We start from the raw sequence: 22,875 nt of genomic DNA, 5'->3' as shown, positions 1-22,875 counted from the left end.
AGGATCATGGGGAGCCCCTAGAGTTGTAGGGGGCACCTGGGTTTGTAGGGGGGCACCTGGGGCTGCAGGGGGCATGTGGGGTCATGGGGGACACCTGGGGTCGTGGGGGACCCCTGGGGTTGTAGGAGACACCTGGGGTCATAGGGGCACCTGGGGTCATGGGGGGCACCTGGGATTGTAGGGGGTACCATTCTGTGATCCCCGTAACTGACTCCTAAGGCTTTGGGTATCTGAAATCCGGAGACCTGTGTAGGTTGAAAGCCTTTCACCAACTGGGGAGCAGCCCTGATGCCCCAGAGGCTGAAGAGCCCTGCGTGCCTGTCCCGCTCCCTGTCCCCCATCACCTTCCTGCTTGACGACAGGCTCAGGCTGGGCAAGCCTGTCACCTGGGGTCAGGATCCTGCATTTCCTTCCACTGGCCTCGCTGCTCCAGGTTTGGGTGCAGGTGTGCAGGTCTGTGAGATGTTAGCTCTCATCAATCCCCCCGGGAATGTGGGGTCCTGAAAACACAACCAGAAAATAAAGTCAAAGGCTAGCCCCTTTTCCTCTTCAGACTTCTAGGGTGCAGTGGTCTCAGACGGCCTGGAAGTTCACCCAGGACGTTCCAGGGTCAGAAGGAACTGTCTGCACGATGTGGGGAGGGTCGCAGGGCACAGAGGGTGGGCCTCACCATTGTGGGTGACCTGCTCTTTCCTTCTGCTCCGCAGGTCCCCAAAGAGGTACGTGAGCGCTGGCCAAGGTGTCCTTCCTTCAGGAAGACGTGGCGTGGCGGCCTTCAAGCCCGGGCATACCACAGAGGTTGCTTCTTTGGAGGGAAGCTGGTTCTGCCACACGGTCCTGTGAGCTGGTGACCCCGGCAGGTGGCAGAGAAAATGCTGGTCCCACCCCACTGCCCCCAGGAGGGGACAGTGGTGACTTTGGCCCCTGTGTGCCTGGTGGTCTGATGGGAACCAGGAGGTTACAGCACGCCCCAGGCTCCTCGATCTAGTGACAGGAATAAATGCCCTGATCTCCGGTAAGAAAAGGAAGCACCGGCTTTATCTGTTTGGCTCCCGGGCTCTTCAGACTGTGTCTCCCCGGTGACACACCATCGTGTCATACTTAACATGCTTTCTGGCTGCCCCTGTGCTTGGCTGGTTGAGAGAGCCCCCAACAGACAGCGCCTCCAGTGGGGGCCTGGCCCGGCTCGCACAGTCAGGCCCTGTGATCGCACAGCAGACCTGTGATCCAAAGGGGCTGGTGACCGTGAATGGACGCCGTTCCCTCTGGGGTGGGCGTTCCATGTCACAAAGAAATCACAGTTCTGCGGCTTCTCAGCACTGGCCCTTTGACACAGGTGTCTTGAGGAAGATGGGTCGTAAAGACGCAGTGCCATGGGCGGCTTAATCACCGTAATGACAGCCTGGGCACCTTGCTGTCTCCAATTAGCCTGCATCACTCACCAACCCCTCCCACCACCAAACAGAGGGGTCATAGGGTGCGTCCTTCCTCCGCGGAGAACCAGGAGCCTGGGGAGCCTCCCAGCCTGACTGCCCCTCTGCTTGCAAAACGGTTTCCCAGAGGCAAGCAGGCCCTTCTGGCTGCTTTTGCTTAAGAGCAGGTTTTCAGCTCCCCACCCCCAGCCACTGGCCTGAGCTGGGGGCTCAGGGCCGCCCAGTTGCAGCCACAGAGAAGTGTCTATGGGATTGATAGTGGGGAGTTCCTAAGGACAGAACCCCAGCGAGGAGTGCAGTGTGCACCTGAGACCCTGCTCCGCGCCCCTTTGCTTAACCGGGGAGAGGGCAAGGGGTCGGCCACCGTGGCATCAACAGAGTTGGTGCCTCACATGGGGCCTGGCACCGAAAGTGCCCAAATACACCTGCTGGTGGACACGGGCATTTCCTCAGCAGAACCCGAGGCTTCCCAGTTCCTAGCCCGGCGTTAAAAATCATCCATCTCCAAATCAGAGTGTAAGACCACACTCTCGAGCTGCGGTCTTCCGGTTCCGAGGGACCTGATCCTGCCCTGCTTTGTGCAGCTGGAGAGCCACACGGACGCGCCCCTCGGCCAGAACTTCTTCCTGGGCCGCCAGCCCTCTGCACACGCCAGTGCCCTTGCCAGCCTGCGGGAGGTGTCCGGCCGGCTGCAGCTGCCCCCGGGGGAGTACCTGCTGGTGCCGTCCACCTTCGAGCCCTTCCAGGACGGAGACTTCTGCCTCAGGCTGTTCTCACGGAAGGCCAAGGCCCTGTGCGTGTCCTGGCCCTCTGCGGTGCCATGTGGGCTCAGTGCCTGGGTGGGGGGCTCGCGTGTCCTGGTGGGTGCAGGATTCCTGGCTCACAGCCTCCGGGGCCCAGACAGAATCTGTAAAAGTCCCGGCTCCCACGGGTCCTTCACTCGGTGTCCCCTTCCTGCCCCCATGGGTCTAGGGGACACCAGGCTGTTTGCTTCAAACAGGTCAAGGCTGGGCAGACAGTTTTCCTCCAGTGAGGATGGTCCCTGGGCCCAGCGAGTGGGATCCAGAGGGAGCACTGTCTCCCCCACACATACCCATGCACGTGCACCGCACACACGCACACATGCACACACCCCCACGCACACGCACTGCATACACGCACAATGCTGCACTCACACGCACACGTGGCACACACACCCATGCACATGTACCACACTCATGCACACACATGCATGCCACACACCGTACACACGGCACATAGCACACACATGCGTGCACACGCCCCACACATACATGCATACAGCACACACACAGCACACACACACATTACACCACATACCGTGTACGTGTTTGCATGCATACACGGCCTGTGGGCTTGCTGGCTTATTGTCCAGAGGCAGCGTCGATAGGGATTCACAGAGCTGGGTCCCCCAGGGAGGGGAGAGTGACCAGTTGGAGAGACAATCCCCCAAGAGCGGGCCACCAGGTGAACATTTCAGGTTTCATGAAGGGCCTCTGAGCTGGGCAGCTCTCGTCTGGTCACAGACCCCGGGGTGGGGGGGATTGGGGGCTGAAGGGAGGGAAGTGGGTCAGGAGTCAGTCCATATGGTTTGGTGCTCATAGGGACTGAGGGTCTTGGGCGGGAAGCCAATGCTTCAGAAAAGTAAAATGCTTTCTGAGAGAACCTGGTCAGCTGTGCTGTTGACTCATTGCATTTGTCTTTCTCCTTTCTTTGTGTTCCAGGGAGATGGGGGCTGTGGTGGCTGGAAACCCACATGAGGTACGCAATCTTTCAGAACACACTCCGGCACTGGGGCAGAGCAGGCATTCGGGGTTTCTTGTTGATTCGTAGAAGTTCTTTACGTATTAAGGATGATCATCTTTTGTTCTTCAGGGCCACAACATTTTCTAGGCTCTGGCCCTTCCTGACAAAGACGAGACAGCAGCAGGGGGACCCTGGCTTGGTGGCTCATCCCTACCCCTGGGGGCCAGGCCGTCTGTCCCCCGCATCTGTTGTCAGGACCCTCAGACAGAATGCGCCTGTGTGCTTGAGCAGTTCTGGGCAGGACAGAGAAGGCCTGGGGAGGGAGAGTTTTAGCCCCTGCTCTCAGACCTGCAGGCTTTTGGGGACAGATGGTGGAGGCGCATGAAACCGATGAAGGAAAGCTCATCCAGAAATGCCGGACATGGGTCTCACGCTGCGTGCCAGGGGCCTGGGGGTGCTGGAGCCAGCACCCAGCCTGGGGGCCTCATGGAGGGGCGAGGTCAGGGCAGAGGCTGCAGGGGGAAATGCACCGGTTTTGCGTGTGGGTTCACCCACCCCCTGTCCTCAGCCCACTGTCCTTTTTCTCTGGTGGCTCCCATGGAGGCTGCCCATGGGGGGGCTGCTCCGTGAGGGGTTGGGTCGCAGGGCCACCCTGTCTGCCCCAGTGGGCGCTTGGGGTGAGCAGCACTGTCTTCACGAGGCCCCGCCACCTGTCGGCCCCGCTGCTGTGTGTTGGGGTCTGGCTGAGCAGGGCAGAGAGAGGCACCTGGTGGGTTTGTACACTTCTGTTCCTGCAGGTGTGAGAAGCCCTGGGGTTCGTTTGTTCGTTCATTTGTTTATTCATTCATTTATTCAGCGTTATTTTATGTTTTTATTTTAATGCCAGTAGAGTTCACATACAGTGTTCTCTTAGCTTCAGCTTAGCTCTGGGGCTTACGTCATGAGCTCATTAGACAGAATCGCCCATCTCCACTGTCCGAGTGGCGCATTCGTGCCAGACCTTTGACAGCTGGTGCCCAGCAGTGCGCCGGGTCAGCGTGACACCTGGCACCAGACGCTTTCCAGCCTGGCAGCTCCTGGTGATGGAGCTGCCCCGCCCCCACCCTGCTGGGGGTAGAGGCCCAGCCTCCTCGTGGACTCCTCTCTCACAGCAGCCTCAACTGCTGCCATCCCAGGGGGTCAGTAAGGCCCGTGTGCCCGAGTGGAGGGCATGGATCTGAGCCGGCAATTTGGGTGGAAGGAGCTATCCTTCCGCTCCTTTTTGGTTTCTGTTAAATCAACAGAAGGCTGGCTCAGGCCTCCACGGCACCAGGTTGGCAGGAGTTCAAGCCCAGTCATTGTGGGAGCTCCCATCTCCCCCTCCCATGGTCTAGGGGTTTCCTGAAACACCTGCTGTTTTACAGGAAGACTCTTCCTGTCGCAGTGCTTATCGTTCTCCCTTGGGACACCCCAGTCTCAGCTCACAGCTGCTGCTCCCTGGCCACCCTGGGGCTTCTGCACGAGCTTGGGGGCTCTGACACTTTATGAACTAGGAGCCCCCCAGCCTAGCGCCCAGCCTTCCCTCGTGAGGTCCCTCAGAGACTTGCAAGTTCCTAGGATTCCAGGGCCCCACACGTGTGTGTGCGTCCACGCACACACACACGCACACATGCGGGGATTGAGTGTGCAGGGGACTCAGGACTTACAGAACACAAGCACTGCCCCTGCCATATGCCAGGCATCCAGTAAATCTCTTTAAAGGAATGAGGAAACTGAGGTTCCACATACGCCATCACGCAAACGTCTCTCTTGTTCCCATGATCCGTGTGCGGTGCTCCCACCTGCTGGCAGCATGACTGCCTCACACCTGCGTGTGCCCACTTCCATATCCTGGCTTCGTGGTTTTGTTTGATTTGTACTTTTCCACCCCCCTCCCAGGATAATAGAATCTAACCCCAGTCNGCATCCAGTAAATCTCTTTAAAGGAATGAGGAAACTGAGGTTCCACATACGCCATCACGCAAACGTCTCTCTTGTTCCCATGATCCGTGTGCGGTGCTCCCACCTGCTGGCAGCATGACTGCCTCACACCTGCGTGTGCCCACTTCCATATCCTGGCTTCGTGGTTTTGTTTGATTTGTACTTTTCCACCCCCCTCCCAGGATAATAGAATCTAACCCCAGTCCGGAGTCTGTGGACGTCCCTGTTGACTTCGGTGTGTAGTGTATTGTGTGACAGGAACAGCACAATGTGTTTATTCTATAAAACCTCTTGAAAGTCATGCATGTGTGATGACAAGCGTGTATCACTTTTTGTCTAAAAAGTCGGGACGTGCTCTCGGATTTGCTCATCGCGTGTGTAAGCGGTAGGGAGGCATCGCTGTCCGCATGTTGCGCACGAGGAGGCTGCCCAGGAGCTACAGGCGTGTTTGGCCCCGAGAGCGTGTGCTCTGGTTTTTCAAATAAAGGCAGGGAAGCGCACGAGCTCGGATCCCGGCTCCAAAGCCACCTAGCCGTGCGGTCTTGGCATTACTTAACTGTACGTATGCTGTGTGGACGGTAGTGAGCCCCACCCCACAGAACAGTCATGAGCAGTAAGTGAATTAATCCGTGAGATGCCCGGGTAGTGAGGCCGCCGTCAATGGTGAGCATGAAGACCGCTCTTGTTACTCCCGTTCGTACATGTGTCGCCAGGCCATGTCCGGTCTTTTGTGCTTCTCTGGGCGATGGTTTTAGAAAATGAACTTGGCCTTCTGGGGACTCTTGAAGCCACCTGGGAAGTATGTGACTTCCCCATCTGTCGGCGGGGATGTTGGGGGTGGAGCCCTTGTCAGGCTGGGAGGTCTCTGGACAGACCTGGTCATGTAATGATTTGTGATTTTGACGGGACTTTGACACACATCAGAAGGGGCACTTGGAGCAGCCTTGTCATTTCACCACTGACTGTGAGAGGGTGCTGGGAGCCCGGGGCAGAGTCCCTCCCGTGTCCCAACTCCGTCTTCTGGCTCCGACTTCTGCTATGTCCACTAGGCTGTGACCCCAACTACGTTTGAATCCTGGGCGATCGATTTGGGAGTCCGAGGAACACTAAGAAAACACACACAGACACTACCCAATGTGTTCATGTGGTTTCTGGGGTTCACTGACTCCCGGAGGGTCTCAGGGGGGTGGGCCCCCCAGGTCAGATGGAGATTCTCTGCTGTCAGCACTTCTGTCCTTCTTTGAAAGCAATTCCGGGTTGAAACTGGAAATTGAGGGCTGGCGGGATCACCTCCCTGCATCAGAGAGGGAACGCCGCCCCGCGCCCCACGGAGCCAATGCCGCCATGTGGCAGGTGTGCAGTAGAAATAGGGAGTGATGGACGTGAAATTTTCATTCTCCCAGCGACCTCCTACCCCCCATCCACTAAATCTGCATTGTGCTTCCCGCTAGCCGCACCCCGGCGAAGAGCACCAGGAGGACGGCCAGTTCCGGAGCCTGCTGGGAAAGCTTTCAGGGAAGGTGAGCGGGGCCAACACGACTCCCCCATGGGCAGGAGGGTGGCCAAGACCTCAGGCCACTTGGGCCTCTGTCCCCTGGCATCTCCGTGGGCATGAAGGGTGAGGGGCCCCAGCCTCTCTTCTCAGCCTCCTCCTGTCTCAGCTCTGGTCTCTCCCTGCGCTGTGGGGACAGTGATGGTCTCGAGGCCACGTCTCTTGTCGCGTTGACAGACTCTTGAGAAAATAGGAAATCCAGAAGCAGGATGGCAAGACGTCCCTAAATCAATAGGCTTCTGAGGTGGGTGAAGTCGGCTCACTTACCCTGGCTGCCACCCGCCTGCCCTCAGCACTCAGCCCCAGAATTCACTCCAGGGCCTGTGCCAGTGGCTCCCCTGCCCCTTTCCACCCCACGCTGTGTGCAGACTTGGGTTTATCACAGTTCCAGGCCTGTGGGCGCAAATGTCAGAGCAGACTCAGGACTCCACACGGCCCCATAAGTACAGCACATGGGCTGCCCTCTGAAGGCTACTGAGGTGCACCCCAGGGCCTTGGCTGGTGTCTTGGCTCCGGCTGCGGCACCAAGCACAGTGCACGGGGCTGTAAACAACAGACACTGATTTCTCCCAGATCCGGGGGCTGGATGCGCAAGGTCCGGTACAGGGGGCCAGGTTCTGGGCAGAGCCCCCTTCCTGGTTGCTGGCGGCCTCCCCCTGTGCTCTCCTGGTGGAGAGAGGGGCGAGGGGGCTCTGGGCCCCTTTGCAAGGGCACTGATCCCACCGCGGGGGCTCCACCCTCCCTCCGGGCCTGGTCACCTCCTTCAGGTGCCCCCCCTTGACCATCACACTGGGCTCAGACTCCCACACAGGGATTTGGGGGACATACTCGTTCAGTCCTTAACAGAAGGGGAGAAACAATACTGTCCGCCCCCAGGGCAGCTCAGGGCGGAGAATGGAATAGAAGAAACTATGTCAGAATCCTTTGCAGGAAATGAAACTGCACACACAGTTTCCTTCGGCTGCTCAAGAAACTCTTGCAAAAATGAGTGCATTTCTGTTTTATTTGGATGGTCAGACCAGTATTTTTACTAACGAGCCTTTTGCCTTGGCTGCCGAGGGTAATGTTTTTTTGAGAACATCAAGAACAAGGAACAAACGGCCGTCTTTGTGTCTGTTGTCAGGCACCTATCTTCCCTCCCCTGCCGTGTGGGGCCGTCAGTCACTGTTCCCGCTGTGTCATTGAGTGGCTGGCCACATGTGGCCTCCAGAAGACAGGCCGAGGTCTGAACCCAGACTCTTTCCTGCAGGCAAGGGGGCGGCATTCTTGGCCCAGAGGGTCCTGGGGTCTTTGTCCCGGCGCCCGGGTGACTCTGCGGGGCCCTCCCCATGTTGTACCCAGGAGCCATGCCAGGGCCTAGGCTGTGAGGCCACCGGTACGAACGATAAAACCGAAGGTCACAGGGGAGGCTCTGCAGCTGATGTCACACAGTCACTTGGAACCAGACCCCAGCCCCAAGCCCTTCTCTGCACTTCATGTGTCCTGCCTGAGGCCTGTCCCCATCTGAGAGTTAAAGGGCCAACCTTCCCTCTGGCGCGCTCAGGAAATCTTTCCCTGACACTTCTGCACCCAGTCTGGGGGGCTTCTGCGTGAGATGCCGCGGGGGAGCGGGCGCTTTGGGTGAGACCGTGTTAGGTTTCCAATCCCAGCTCTGCCACTTGGCGGCTGTGAATCTACAGGGATCCCATCACGTGGGATGACGCGTTCTGTCGCGCGCGTGTGTGTGTGGTGTTCACGAGTCTACCAAACCGCAGCTACTTACTCCGCGACGGAGGCCTCGTGGTTCTGAGGCTGTGAGCCCCTCAGGGGTGGGCGCGGGGCCCGTCGCTGCCAGCTCCTGATCCCACCCCTCGCCACGCTCCCGCCAGGCTGTGGTGGACCCCAGAGAAGCTTAGAACTAGAGTGTCTAAAGATGCCCCTGGGCCCTTGGACCTGCTCTCTGGTCCACGTCAACCTCACACCTGGAAACTTGTCAGGACCTGGCGTGACTCACATTCGGGTTCCTCTTTCCAGGATGCTGAGATCGGTGCCCGTGAACTCAGGACAGTTCTGAATGAGGCGTTTTCCAAAGGCAAGTTCTTCCTTGGAGCTTTCCAGAAAGTTCATGGGAGGCTAAGGGTGGGGGGTGGAGACCNCCTAGGGAGGGGTGGGGGGAGGGTCAGGGAGAGGGATGGGGATGGAAACTGGGTTGGGGACTGGGATGGGGACAGGGAAGGGGATGGGGGTGGGGACGGGGACAAGGAAGGGGATGAGGATGGGGTTGGGCACAAGGGTGGGAATGGGCTACCTGAGGCTTCCTGCTGTTGCAGCGAGGGCCAGGACTGGGCTGAGATGTGGGACACAGAGGAGAAGGCCCAGTGAGAGCCCTCGGGCCCTCGAGAGACAGACTGGAGCTGAGCAGGGCACAGGCCCTGGCCCGATGGTCTCCGCTCTCTGCTCCAGTCCTGGCTTCTGCTGAGAAGGGGTGAGAGACAAGGGGACGGCTGCAGGGTCTTTGGCTCCCAGGTGCAGGCCAGGTGAGGTGGAGGCCAGGGAGGCAGCTCCAAGCAGGTGCCTGCAGGTGAGCGAGTAATGTGTCATAGCTGTCCTCAGAACACCTGCCTTTAGACCCTGGCTCTGCCCCTGCTGGTTCGGAGGTCTTGTGCAAGTTATTCAATCTCTCTGGGCCTCCGTGTCCTCATCTACAAAATGGGAATGCTGATAGTCCCGACCACGTGGGGTTATTCTGAGGACGAGGTGTGCTGGCTTGCCCGTACAGAGTTAGCTGTCCTGCTAGGAGCGTACCGTGTACCAAGTGCTGTGCTGAGATCTCATATTATCCTGTTTTATCCCCAACCGGCCTTTGGGGCAACTATTTTCACTGATGGAGGAGGGAACCAGAGCTCAGAGGTTAGCTTGCAGCAGCCCTGGGACTGGTGACCCGCGGGGCCAGAGTCCAGGTCGAGCACCTGCCGCTGGGAGGTTCTCTTCCCGCCTTCCAAAGAACCCGATTCCCACCTCCTTTTCCATTTGAATGTTTAGAAACAGACGTAAAATTCTGTGGATTTGACATCAACACTTGTAGGGAGATGATAAGCTTGATGGACGTATCCTTTATGTGTTGCAGTATTTTCCTTTTTCCCTGATTTTCATGGCTCCTCGACCTTTCCTGTGAGAGGGGAGGGAGGGCACAGGCAGGGGCACCCGCGGTGGTGGAGTGCGTGGAAGGTGGAGCGCGTGGCTGTGCTGCCCGCATGGTAGGGAAAACCGTGCCACCTCGTTTCGCTCCTCGGGAAGCCCGCGGTTCTCTCCCTCGCGCGGTGAGGAGGCTGAGCTGCTCTGTGTTTCAGCGACTGTTTCAAACCCATTAGTCCAGAGACACTCACCTCTCCTCTTCCCTCCCCCTCCACCCTCTTCCCTCACCCCATTTCTCTCCCCTCCCCCTCCACACCCTCCCCTTCCACATCTGGTCTGTCTCCTGTAGTAACACAGCCCTCCCACAGCCACCACCACTAGTTTAATTAATTATCACACGAGATAAAACCTATTTGTTCTCTCAGACCCAATTTAACCCTCACTTTGCACTGAAGAATGTGCAAAAGTGTTTGGAAGGAATGGGGGAGCCTGGGACATTCTAGGTGGAGGGAACAGCTTAGGTGAAGGCTCAGAGGGAGAATGTCCTTGCTGGGAGTGGGGCCAGGTCACCGTCCTCCATGGTGTGCATGGTGAAGGCGATTTCTTTGAAACATGGAGGCTTGGAGGGTTCTCTTCAGTGTAAGAATGAGGCCTGATGACCTCAGGGCGGGAGGCATGACTCTGGTTTGCATGGCAGTCGTGCAGAGGGGTTCTGCAAACCTCTCGTGTTGGACGGGGTGGGGGTGACAGTCTGCGTCACAACCTCGTGTGTCTGAAATGCACGGGTGGTTATCGATCAGCTGTGATTGCAGAGAACAGGTGCTTCAGAGTCTGAACTCCGAGAGGGTCCCCATTGTCTAGCCCAGGGCTCCGTTACCGCTGCTCGGGGGAGTGTGAGTTGGACAGAGGGAGGTCCCCAGAACCCCTGGGCTGAGCCAGCGTGTCCTGGTGGGAGCACTGAGCCCCTTCTCGGCTCGTTGACAAATGCGCACAGACCGTGTGGCTGAGTATCCCGACCCCATGGTCCTGACGACTTTTCTGTTAAAATATGAATTCTCACCAAGGGGTTATTTCAATGACCACTCACGGAAATTTCAATCTGGAGGTGCCTTTCCAGCTCTTCTGGGCCAGCCCTCTGCACAGCCAGGATGACTAGGGTGTTGGATCTCATGAATGACCCCGCTCCAAGGTCTTTGGGCTTGTGACCTCAAAGGGGGGGCTGTGGGGGTGTCTGACTCTTTCTCCTTAATTTGAGTTGTTTTCCTGCCACCCTTCCCACCGTGATCCCAGGGGCCGTGCTTACTGCGCACACGGGTGGTTCACTGAGGCCGTAGGCGCTCGCTGTGGTCACAAGAGAACATGGCGCACAGGCCGTGGCATTTGGGTGCATTGGCCTTGACCGTGTCTAGAGCAGTGGCACGGGCACCTTGGGGCTGGCGGAACTCAGGACGCTCTGGCTGAAGATTCGGAAGTGCCTGGTAACTCTTCTCTCCTTAGGGGGCGTCCCCTGGGCTCTGGTCCCTTGTCAGTTCTGTTTCTAGCTCCTCGACCCTCCCTGTCCGGCACCTCCCACCCTAGTCTGAGCAGAGTCTAAAATGCTCAAACCTAGCACAAAACCAAACTCATAGTTCAGGGGGGCTAGGAGGCGCTCATACTGAGCCCTTCATGGAGAGCCCTGCCATTCAGCCCAGCTCTTCCCTTTGTTCCGGAAACTTCCCGCGAGGAATCAGGGAGGTTTCATCCTCTTGAAGGAGCAGTGGGTAGAAGGAGTCGCTCTGGTGGGGCCTCTGACCGCTGTTTTCTACCTGGAATCTCTGTCCTGCTCTAGGACATCTACCGGGAAACTGATTACAACCGCTTGGGGACCATTGAGGCCCATGACATGAGGGCGGCCCTTAGGAAGGCAGGTGAGGACACGTCCTGCAGAAAATGTCTTGGGACCTGATATGCTCATATTAAATAATCTGAACAGCATGGCGACGAACGACCACCCGTGGTCACTCCTTTTTTTTGGATACCGATGTGAAGGCCTTGTGAGCGCCTTACCTATCCATGTGTTGCCGGGTCTTTTCCCCAAGGATCTCGCTGCTGTTGGGGGTGGGGAGTGGTGCCGGGCAGGAGTTTTGTGACCCCCAGCTTCTCTGCCTTTTCTGGGGTGGCCAGAGGCTCTGCATCCCATGGAGGAGGCCCGGCCGTGTCAGCCCTGAGCCCAGAGCCCCATCGTGACCCAGGTTCCCTGCCGTAGGTTTCACGCTCAGCACCTGCGGTATGCAGACGGCAGACTCAGCATCGACTTCGATGGCTTCGTGGCCTGTGTCATTCGCCTGGAGACCCTCTTCAGTGAGTCCCTCTGTCCTTCAACCCCACCCGTTCCACTGCAGGATTGGGCGGCGGAGCCAGGCAAGCCTCCTGGGGGAGGCGGCACGAGCTGGCCACACCAAGGGCCAGGCGCTGCCCTTTTGCGGAAACTCTGAACGCTGTCCTGACGGTTGTTATTGGTGGATGGTGCTGGTGTCCACTGCACGTGCAGTCACTGGGCCAGGCTGAGCAAGCCCCGGAAGCGGTGCTTAAACATCTGTTAGTGTCTCTTCTGGGGTCATGTGCAGAGCCTGAGTCAGCTCCTAGGAGGGTCTGGGTCCCCCCAACAGGCAGGGCGTGTGTTCCGTCTTGGGCGGTGGGCGCTCGCGAAGGTGTCCTATTGAGGGAAAGGTCTCCTCCCTCGGGGTGGGGGGGCGGCCCTAACGGGAAAAGGCTGGAGATGAAACTACAAGAGTGGCTCACCCACCAAGGAGGCAACTGCAGTCTGTCCACAGCTCCCTCCTCCCCCCGGCCCCCGTGGACAGAACGCAGTTCTAGAGCCTCAGAGGGTGGAGAGGGCGAGGGACCGTCTCTGCTCATGGCTGCAAGTGTCCCCTGGGGCAGGGGAATGCCTGCCCCGAAACCCACACAGGGCACTAAATCTCCATGGAGCTTTCCAGAGTCCTTGCGGCCAGGTGGGAGCTGGGGGGTCAGGGAAGGGGGCTCGTGGGGGGGTCAGTGGATGGAGGCAGCTCTTTGCAGTTCCAAAGTCTAATTTCATTCCTTCTCTGGCATTCTAGAACTGTTCAGGCTGCTGGACAAGGACCAGAGCGGCACAGTCCAGCTCTCCCTGGCTGAGGTAGGTGGCTGGGGTTCTGGTGAACGGCTTGCTGATGGGACTATGATTCTGGGTCGTTATAGGTGCCAAGTGGGGCTCATTCGCGGTGACCTGTCTTACTTCCACGTGGCTACAATGCGTCTTCTCCAGCCAGCAACTGCGGGGAGAAATGGGATTGACCCAAAGGTCTTTCCAACACATGCATCCGTTATTGTCTTGAAGATAAAGCTACGGCTACATTTCAAATCATGTTGGGATGCCAGCCCTTGCTAATTTGAATGGAAATGTGGGCGGTGGGTGCAATTTAATGACTGACTTCCAGGAGCAGATGTCTTAGATTAACGGACAGAAGGTGATCCAACAACCAGGGGAATGTTGGTGACCTATTTCCAGTGATGTAGGGAAGGTCTTCCTGGAGGCGCCCCTGCAGGCATCCGCATGTCAGTGTGGCCCCTGACATGGAGTGTATACATATGTACACACGCACACACACATACACTCGCACATGCACCACATGCGTGCACACGCACACGCCTGTTTGTGGAAGGCCGTCTTGGGTCTGAGACTTTCCTAAGCCACCTGTCTGGAGGGCTCACGGGGTTGGGACTGAGTTAAGGACTCCCAGGCACTCACCGCAGCGTGGACGCATCACCAGTCACGCCACCCCGGGTGGGAGAGTGTCTCAGGCGTAGTCGTGCCGGCTCCCAGGAGAGCACTGAGCTCACCGTGGGGTCCTTCTTTTGCAGTGGCTGTGCTGCGTGTTGGTCTGACCTGCGTGTGGACGTCGGTGATGCTCCACGCCAGCTCACCTGCCACCTCTTTCCTCTTCTTCACAATTCCCCGAGCGAGGTTCCCTGAATGGCCGTCATTGGTTGTTCCCATCTTTCCTGCCCGTCACTGTCCCTGGAGGTCCTAGCCTGTCCCACCCACGCCGTCTGGGGGCCCGGCCTCTCTTTCAGCAGCATGTAGGCTGACCCTGGAGCCCAGTGGAGGGACCGCGGTCAAATAAATTCTGGTCCAAATGGTTCTTGCTTTTCTCTGGCAATGTGCAAAGTGGGGAGGACCCTGCTTGTCATGCTTTAGGAGAGAGGTTTTGGGAAAAGACGGGCCTGGAGCTGCTGACCTGGAGACGCGGGCGGATCTCTTGGAGGAGAAGCTGCGGGTGGAGTGGCCTCTTGGGCGGCTCGGGAAGGAGCCACTCCAGTCCTTGGAGGAGGGATGTGGGTGGGCTGCTTTCTGGCCTTTTGAGGGAGGAGGAGCCGGCCTCCTTTCTATGCTGGGGGCCCAAGAAGCCAGCGTCTGCCGAGTGGGAGGAAGATCCTTGCTGAGGGAATTCTTGCCCCACAAAGAGGGAAATGCAGTTCAGGCTGGACTCGAGGATCCTCACGGCTGGTGAGAAAGTAGATGCTGGGCTGTGCGTCCTAAGGGGCAGAGAGGGCCAAGCTGGCTCTCCCAGGTGGTCTCGGGACGGCAGGGTGATGTGCTCACCCTGCTTTGCCGGCTGGGGCAGACGCCACAGATGGGGCCTTTCTCCCACAGATCCGGAGGCGGGGCAGCCAAGATCCGGATGAGGGTGGCTGGGCTCTGGGGACAGGCCCCCTGGGTTGTGCTCCTCGCCGTGTGTGCACCGGACAGGGAGCAGGGAGGGGAGCAGGCAAGTTCTCTGGGGCTCTCACAAGGGCACAGACCCCAAGACGCCCCCCCCACCCCACCCACTGGTGCTCATCGAATTCTAATTGCCTCTTGTGGGCCCCGCCTCCTACAACTGGACAGAAACCACACACAGGCCATGGCCTCCGAGGGTCCGGTCAAGTGTTACTCTTCCATGTCCGGAAGTAGAGTGAGATGCATCGTCTCATAGGAGCCCGACACCCACGTAGGACAAAACAGATCTCCCAAGGCCCAGAGGGGCCGAGGCAAAGGCCCAAGGCCTAACCCACTGAGCCAGCCAGGTGCCCCGCAGAGAAGTCTTGTGAGTTAAAAAGGAATCTCTGCTGAGAGCTCTCTTCTGGGTACAGGTTCTCTACATAGATGCCTTTTTAGGGCTGTGTAGGGGGGAGTCCTTTGGGCCTTGATTGTTTTCATCTTAAAATAACCTGCATTTTACTGCCGCTTGTCTTGGGTGGCTGGTCCCTACAGAGAGATAGACACGGAGGGTTCCAGAGGCTCAGGGACACTCCTGTGTGCACAGAGGGCCTCCCCAGGGGGCACAGGGGCCCCTGTTTGGCCCTGGGCTCCTCCAGACTCCTCCTGGTGACCCGGAGTGGCGTTCCCTCACCGTCCCAGGCAGCAGGCAGTTCGTGCAAAAATTCAGTCTGTAAATGTGTCTTGCACATCGACGATGCGTCAGGCTCAGTCCTTGCCCTGGGAATTGCAGGGCTGTGTGCAAACAGGAGTAAGACAGGTCTGTCCAACGGGGGACACGGACTCATCATACATGAGTAACGACAACTGGAAATGACATCAGGGCTCGTTCGGCAGAGAGGCCACAAGCGGAGGGAGTGGCTTTGTGTGGGACGGGGAGCGGCTTCGTGCGGGATGGCTGGGCATTCGATGCCTGGAGCTTCATTCATCCAACCAGTAAATATTTACTGAGCATCGGCTGCAACCTGGGCGTTATGCGGGCACGAGTAACGAGAGGGAAAGATGTCCCGGACACAGGGAATGGCATGAGAGGAAGCAAGAGCCCAGGAAAAAGAGGCCTGGCCTCTTCTGGAAGGTTCTGTCACCGCAGCCCCTAAGGACACCTTCTCAGCTTATTCCCATCTTCCCTGCCGTGATTCTGCTGCCATGACTATTCTGTTCCATGCCACTGGGAGAGCTTTCAGACTCCTGTCCGGACGAGGCACCATCCTGGGCCTCCTGACGCTCGGGTTGTTGGTGGTATCTTCTCCGTTCCCTGGGCTGGAGGGAACTGCAGAGCCCACTGGGCAGCCGTGAACGCCCTGACGTGCAGCCAGCTGTGGCCTCTGCAGCCGTGTCCTCACTAGCCAGAGAGAAGAAGGGGCCCCGGGGAGGGTCCTTGATGGTGATCGTCTCTGGGTGAGGCCAGAGGTGCCCCCTTGGAGCGGAAAAGCACCTCGGAGACACAGCTGAAAAAGCTCACGACGGCTTCCCACTTGTACCTGTATTCTCGAAACATCCGCTGCTAATTAATTTCTGAATTGCACAACAGTGCCCTCCTGGTTACACAGGGGAAGCGCTAGCAGCCATAAAGGGGCTGCTCTCTATTGCACACGTGATTCTAAGAGATGCTCCTCCAGAAATGGGGGGTGGGAGAGGAGGGAGATGGAGACGGAGAAGGGACTCCCAGCGGGCGGGCCCTGCTGGTCTCCGGGCTGCCTGCCATCCGGGGGCTCTGCAAGCCCTCTGCGGAGCTCAGGCAGGAACGGCGTCCTTGGGAACCCTGCCACCTGTGTCAACACCAACGCAGAAACATAAAGAATAACACACAGACATAATCACAGCCCAACACCGTGGTGGGGGGACTCACGGGCCCCGCCACGTGGCATGTCTCTAAGTCCCAGTTTGCACTGTGGGTTAAAGCAGAGACTCTAGTTTCTTCCTTGCTGTCTGTTTCATTGTGTTTTTACAGACACATGGACTTTTTACCTTTTTGTGTTCTCTTTGGTATTTGTATGAGGTGGGATAGCCCGTGCAAACAGGTGGCTTTCATACCATGTTGGAATATCTGGGTCACCAAACGTCTGTGAAGCTCATTGAGCATAACTGAGCACCTATTATGTGCAGGGAAGCATGTTACGTAGTAGTCGGGCTGCAGACACGCGTAAAATACGATCCCTGTCCTTGGGTGTGTCCCTACCGTCTCAGGAGAGAGACGGTGGTGAAGACAGGAGGCTTCGCCATGGAGCAAGAGGCAAAGATGGAGACAGGGAGAGGGAGCCACGAGGGCACAGGGCGCCTCCCCAGCCCCGGCGCCGGGGCTGCGGGCTGAAGGCTGTGGCAGCAGGGAGTTATCCGGAGTGCTGGGTTGGATCTCAGTCTGGCCAAGACAGGAGCCACAGCAGTGGTCTGAAAAGAAATCATTAAATGTAACAAACTGTTAACCTGCACAAAGTCATAGCCAGGAACTAAACGCATGACCAGAGCACTCAAGTGCGTCAGGTGCAGAGGCTGCTATGTGTAGGGCCCGCCGCGTGAGCAATGGGACGAGATCGGAGGCGCTAAAGCTTGGAGGCCTGGAGGAGAGACCCCGTGGAGCTGAAACTCAGCCTTGGGAGGGGGGACTGTACCCCAGCGATGCCCGCAAGTGCGTGAATAGCTGCCAAGTGGGGTCTGCTGTTGCCAGCACCTTGTCGGCAGAGCCCAATGTGGACCAGGGGCTGCTCACACAGCGGATGCAGACTCATGAGGGGTTCACCCTGTAGGTCGGAGACTCGCTCAATCAACACTGAGTTATTTTTTTTTTTTTAAGATTTTATTTATTTGACACAGAGAGAGAGAGCACAAGCAGGGGGAGCAGCATGCAGAAGGAAAAGCTGACTCCCCACTGAGCGGGGAGCTCGACGTGGGGCTTGATCCCGGGACCCTGGCATCATGACCTGAGGCAAAGACAGATGCTTAACCGACTGAGCCACCCAGGCGCCCCTCAACACCAGATTTTGAGTGGCCGCAAGATGTCAGGCACTTTTTGGCTCTGGAGATGCGGCAGAGGACAACACTGACAGAAATCTGTCTTCGTGGGTTTGCAGTCTGGCTGAAGGAAGCAGATGGGAAGCAGAAACGCACAAAAGAGTGAGACGGTATCTCCAGCACGTCGGCGAAGGGGGGTGGAGAACGTGTGCAAGCACCGGCCACCGGGGCGAGGTTTCGGTTCAGACGGAAAGGCCCGGCCCCCATTCGCTGACTCTGCAGGCCTCAGTTTCCTTGCCAGCAGTGTGAGGGAGTGGGGCGCGGAGCCGCTTTCTTTCCAGCCCTCTGACCCCCGCGGTCTGTGTGTGGGAGATGGAAGCGTCCGGAGGAAGCAGCTCCTGGATTGCTGGAGGTCACCTGGGCCACGTCGGCAGGCAGGTCTCGGGAGCGTGCACGCTCGAGTCCCTTCTGGAGGGGGGCACGGTTTCCACATCCTCGCCCTGTTTGGCCTTCCCTCTCCAGCCCACGAAGGCACAAAATTAACAACGATAACATCTCACAGTGGCTGAGTTTTTCTAAACACCAGGATTTCTGTGAAACATGTCACGTGTCACTTCATTCAATTCCTCCCACTCTGCCACTCGCGGCTGTGTGGCCTTGGGCCACCTGGTCATTGCTTACCTTTCTGTCCCTAAATGTTCTCACTTGAAAATGGGAATAGTTTATCATACGGACCTGACAGGGCTGTGATGGGCAGGAAATGAGCGGGCCCGCATGTTCACACCAGCACATGGCAGTCTGGCTGTTCATGCGGCCCATGATTGCCCCACCAGCGTCCCCTGAGCGGACAACTCACTCCCCCCGCTGCTGAGGACAGTGAGGAGCAGACGGGAGGGCAGTCTCGGCTCTGGCTGCGGCACCAAGCATGGTGGATGGGGCTGTAAACAACAGACTCTGATTTCTCCCGGATCTGGGGGCTGGATGCACGAGGTCCGGCGCAGGGGGCCGGGCTTTGAGCAGAGCCCCTTCCTGGTTGCCGACGGCCTCCCCCTGTGCTCTCCTGGTGGAGAGAGGGGCGAGGGGGCTCTGGGCCCCTTCACAAGGGCACTGATCCCACCGCAGGGGCTCCACCCTCCCTCCAGGCCTGGTCACCTCCTGCAGGTTCCCCCTCCCAGACCATCACACTGGGCTCAGACTCCCACGCAGGGATTTGGGGGACACACACGTTCAGCCCCTCATGGTGGTCAAGGCAGAATGCAAGCCTGTGACTGTCCGCTTGTGTCCACGGCCCACTCCCCACACTCCTGGGATGGTTCTTGCTAGCCTGGTCCCTCTCGCAGGGTCCTGACCCCACAGGTCCGCTCCCCTGTCCCCTTCCCTGAGGGCACGGTTCCTGGAGGTTCTCTGTGACTCTTGAATTGAGAGAAAAGCAGTTTGACGTGTTAATGAACAGATTTCCCAGGGAACCAAAGGGCAGAGGACGAAGCCAACCACAGAGGAGGCCCTTCTCAGCCGCGTCCTGCGAGACGTCACAGGGAACGGAGGCCGAGCTGCCCAGCCACGGCCTCTGTCCCCGACGCCCTTGGGCTCCTGGGCTCGTGCCTCGGCCAGGGACCTCCAGCACGTCTGCCCCCAGCACCCCTGCGCCGCTCGATCTGCTGGCAACCGCGCTCTGCCAACGCGATCATCAGCAGGAACGGAAAAGTCAGCCAGTGCTAATTCTTTCCAGAGTGCAACGGAATTAATTTAAAACGACTGATTTAGTGAAATGGTAATCATGAGGCTAATGTTATCTCCCCAGACGACAAGCCTATTCGTCGTTTGTGGCCTTGGGGTGAAGGAGTGGGGCAGGGCAGTCCCGAGGGTGGACCCGTGGGCCATCTGCAGGACGGCCTCCCTGGCTCCCTGGGCAGTGCCCCTCACCCGGGGTCCACGGCTTCCCCCCGGGACAGCGTGGTGCTGGCGCTCGAGGCCCTTGCCACCGTGGGCCTGCGGACAAACCCCCTCCAAGTGCGGGGACTTGTGGCGGGACCTCCAGTGGGTCAGAGTCCCAGGGTCCTGAGGTCCCTGAGATTTCATGACAACTGCAGGTTGGAGAAGCTGTGGCATTTCAGTGAGTCCCGCCTGCATCTTGACGGGAACAGAGGCGTCCTGCCCATAGGTCCTGTGGGATGGGGGCCTCTGTAGGGCAGCACGGTCCTCCCGACTGCGTTCTCTGCCCTGAAAGACACCAGGCAATGCGTTTTAGGTGGAGCGCTCTCCTCGGGGCCCAGGAATGTGGACAAGGCCTCTCTGTTCCCGATCTGAAGGCAGACCCTGGGGCCACGCCTGGGACAGTCTCTCGTGTCTGCGGGGACAGGTGTTTGCCCATCAGTAGCTCTTCTCCCTCGGTGTCTCTGGGCTTCCCCTGCCTGGGCAAGTCTCCTGCACGAGACTCAAGAGCAAGACAATGACAAAGACAGGAATGCCAGCCATGGCCAGGATGGAAGGGAAGGGGCCGGCTGTGGCCAGGACGGAAGGGAGGGAAGCAGGGCCGGTTCTGGGGGCCCGTGGGGGGGGGTCAGGGCACCAAAGGTGGAAACTGAGATTGAACCGAGTGAGCCCTGGTCCCAGCTGTCTCTTGGATGTTTTATTTCTTTGCTCGTGTTTACTGAACACCTACTATGTTCAGGGCATTGGGCTGTGGCTTCAGGAAGGAGCAGCGTTGGCTATTGGGTTTCGGTTGCTGACCTGATAACCTTGCCCAGCATCCGTCTTCCTTGCGGTCGAGCTCACCACAAGAGACAGAGGCCGAGAGGCCACCTGCTCACCTTCCAGGCTTCTGCGCGTGCACATGGGACCCCGCTGTGAAGAAGGGCCCGGCAAGGGAGGTCTCCCAGGGAACTTCTGGGAAAGCGTATCTCCCTGACAGAAGAGCAGCATCTCGGCTCACAGGGAGGATCAGGCGGACCCCAAAGGCGGCAGAGCTGGGGACCATGGAAGGCAGCAAGTCGCTGAAGACTCCATCACACGGAATTGGCCAACCCGAACACTTCCTATCTGCAGACCTCTTGATGGGTGAGATGACGGATGTCCTTACCGTTTGGTACTCGAAGCTGAGAGCATCTGACCGGTATGTGCAGAAAACAGAACCCTTCCGCTTAGCAGGTTAGCATCCCAAGGGGACTGGAAACGCACCCATCCGGGGCCTGGGGAGCACTCAGCAGCTCACACCGTACCCACAGTGCACAGCTGGGCCCCAGGTTACAAAGACACACACATGCAAACTGTTACACAAATTGTAGTCCTCGGGGCGCCTGGGTGGCACAGCGGTTAAGCGTCTGCCTTCGGCTCAGGGCGTGATCCCAGCGTTATGGGATCCAGCCCCATGTCAGGCTCCTCCGCTGTGAGCCTGCTTCTTCCTCTCCCACTCCTCCCGCTTGTGTTCCCTCTCTCGCTGGCTGTCTCTATCTCTGTCGAATAAATAAATAAATAAATCTTTAAAAAAAAATTGTAGTTCTCTGGTGATCTCCCGTTTCTGAGGTATATTACCTGCATTAATAATTAGTATCCAACTCACAGTAGCTCCTAACACCACAGAGCTGCTTCTGTTTTGACAAGCGGGAAAAATCTGGAAATCCCCACCATTAAGGCCAAAGGTTTTTAAAGTGGAGTGAAGTAAACACAGTGTGTTTGTTACCCGTGAACACTCAGCCTTCAATTTCTGTCCCTTCATTTCAGATTTTGGAGATAGGGAGGGATCCTAACAAGAAGCCCACCTCCAGCCCCACCTGAACATCAGGCCGTAGGGTCAAGTCTCTTACTCCCGACGAGCAGACCCGGACGATGCACGAGCCTTCATCCCTGCACGTGATGGTCGCATCCGAGCTGTTATATGTGCCTGTGGCTGAGCCTCGTGGACCATGGCTCGTGGACCATGCTCACAGCCTTCACAGGAGGAGGGAGACTCCGGAGCTCTCCAAAACGCAGTCTCGGGAGTCTCAAACCCCTCCTCCCCAGGGAGGGCATCACAGATTGGTGATGGGCAATTAGGAGGTGTGTTTCCATAGAGACCTCCGGGGTGGGGGGTCCTGGGGGGTCACTGTTCGTCCCGCTCTGGCTCTCTCCTCGTCAGGAGGTCCAGAAGCCAGTTTGCAGACTTGCCTGTTTGCAGAGTGCTGGGTGTGGTTTAATCCTGCGTCCTTCTCCTCCGGCGTGGGGGCAGGTGCGTGTGCTCTAGTCAACGTGAGTTCCTTTAGTGGGTTCTGTCTCCTGGCCGCTAGCCTGCTCCTGGGGCTGCTGGGCAGCTGGGAGTGCCAGCGGTGGTTTCTGGAGTTTCCAGACTCCGGGCAGCGTGACAACGCCCTGATCTTCGTGGGGACAGACCTGAGATCCGGCAGGCTAGCGTGGGCCTCCTGAATCTCTCTCGTCCAGTCCTTCCAAGCATTTGATCAGGGCCTGATTCCCGCGGAAGGTAGCCATCCGGGAATTGAGAGGAGACAGCCCACAGAGCCCCCACTTCGGACACCAGTTCCAGGCTCAGAGGTTCCAAAAACTGCCTCCGGGTTTGATGATTTACTGGAAGGACTCCCCAAACTCACTCAAGCTGTTATATTCACAATTCTGGTCTATTACCGGAACAGGCTTGGGTGAAAACCAGCCAAGGGAGCGGACGTGGGTGCAGAGCCCAGAGGTCCCAGGTGTGGAGTCTCTGTTCTCCTCCTGGTGGAGTCAGGAGGCATGGGGCCCAGAGCGGGGTCCTTGGCCCTGAGGCCTAGACCCCCACCCAGGCCTGGAGCTGCACACATGCTTAGGGCGGCTCTCTGGCCACTAGGCCCCAAGACTGAGCCAGCCCCCCTGGGTCACAGAAGCACCCCCCAACCTCAGGCTGGGGGCTGCTCTCTGGGCTCCTCCGTCCCAGAGGAAGTGTCACCGGCCACATGGAGGGTCTGCTTCTCGGCCTGGGCGGGGCGGGCAGCCCTTCCTTCTGCTTCTGTATCTTCTCTCCTTTGGCTCCAGACTGTGGCAAAGTCAATTCCACGAAGAGGTCCATCCAGTTGGGTCGAGACAGGAAGTCAGACGATGGGAGCATTGGGTTCTTACAGAACGTTAATTCAGCACTGCAGCAGTGCGCGGGCTGGGCAGCAGGTCTGGTTGCTCTGAGGCCTGCGTGGGCACCGTGCTCATAGTGTGATTTCATTGTTTCCTGTCCAAGGCGTTCACAGCACAGTTGATGAGCCTTCTTGCCTCACGGTCGCTGTGGTAAATGAGAACTTATTCCCAGAGGATCTTATCTGGTCCGATAAATGGATGAAATTATTGAATTTATTAACATCTAAATTAAA

The 22,875-nt window shown here is 58.1% G+C and overlaps 1 protein-coding gene across 1 annotated transcript in view; it reads left to right on the top strand.

Annotated features, from left to right (window-relative positions):
* The window catches only part of LOC100477656 (calpain-8), a 35,524-nt gene extending 21,731 nt beyond the window's left edge, over nucleotides 1-13,793 (top strand). The window contains 11 exon segments of the mRNA XM_034667628.1: nucleotides 708-719; nucleotides 2,018-2,226; nucleotides 3,176-3,212; nucleotides 6,608-6,676; nucleotides 8,722-8,779; nucleotides 9,730-9,794; nucleotides 11,232-11,300; nucleotides 11,651-11,739; nucleotides 12,068-12,162; nucleotides 12,921-12,979; nucleotides 13,705-13,793. Of these exon segments, the coding sequence (XP_034523519.1) occupies nucleotides 708-719; nucleotides 2,018-2,226; nucleotides 3,176-3,212; nucleotides 6,608-6,676; nucleotides 8,722-8,779; nucleotides 9,730-9,794; nucleotides 11,232-11,300; nucleotides 11,651-11,739; nucleotides 12,068-12,162; nucleotides 12,921-12,979; nucleotides 13,705-13,728 (786 nt within the window). The 3' untranslated portion in view covers nucleotides 13,729-13,793.
* The last annotated feature ends 9,082 nt before the right edge of the window (nucleotides 13,794-22,875 follow it).

This window comes from Ailuropoda melanoleuca, chromosome 8 (assembly GCF_002007445.2).
Source record: "Ailuropoda melanoleuca isolate Jingjing chromosome 8, ASM200744v2, whole genome shotgun sequence".
In the NCBI taxonomy this organism is placed as follows: Eukaryota; Metazoa; Chordata; class Mammalia; order Carnivora; family Ursidae; genus Ailuropoda; species Ailuropoda melanoleuca.
This window is presented reverse-complemented; position numbering and strand designations above follow the sequence as displayed.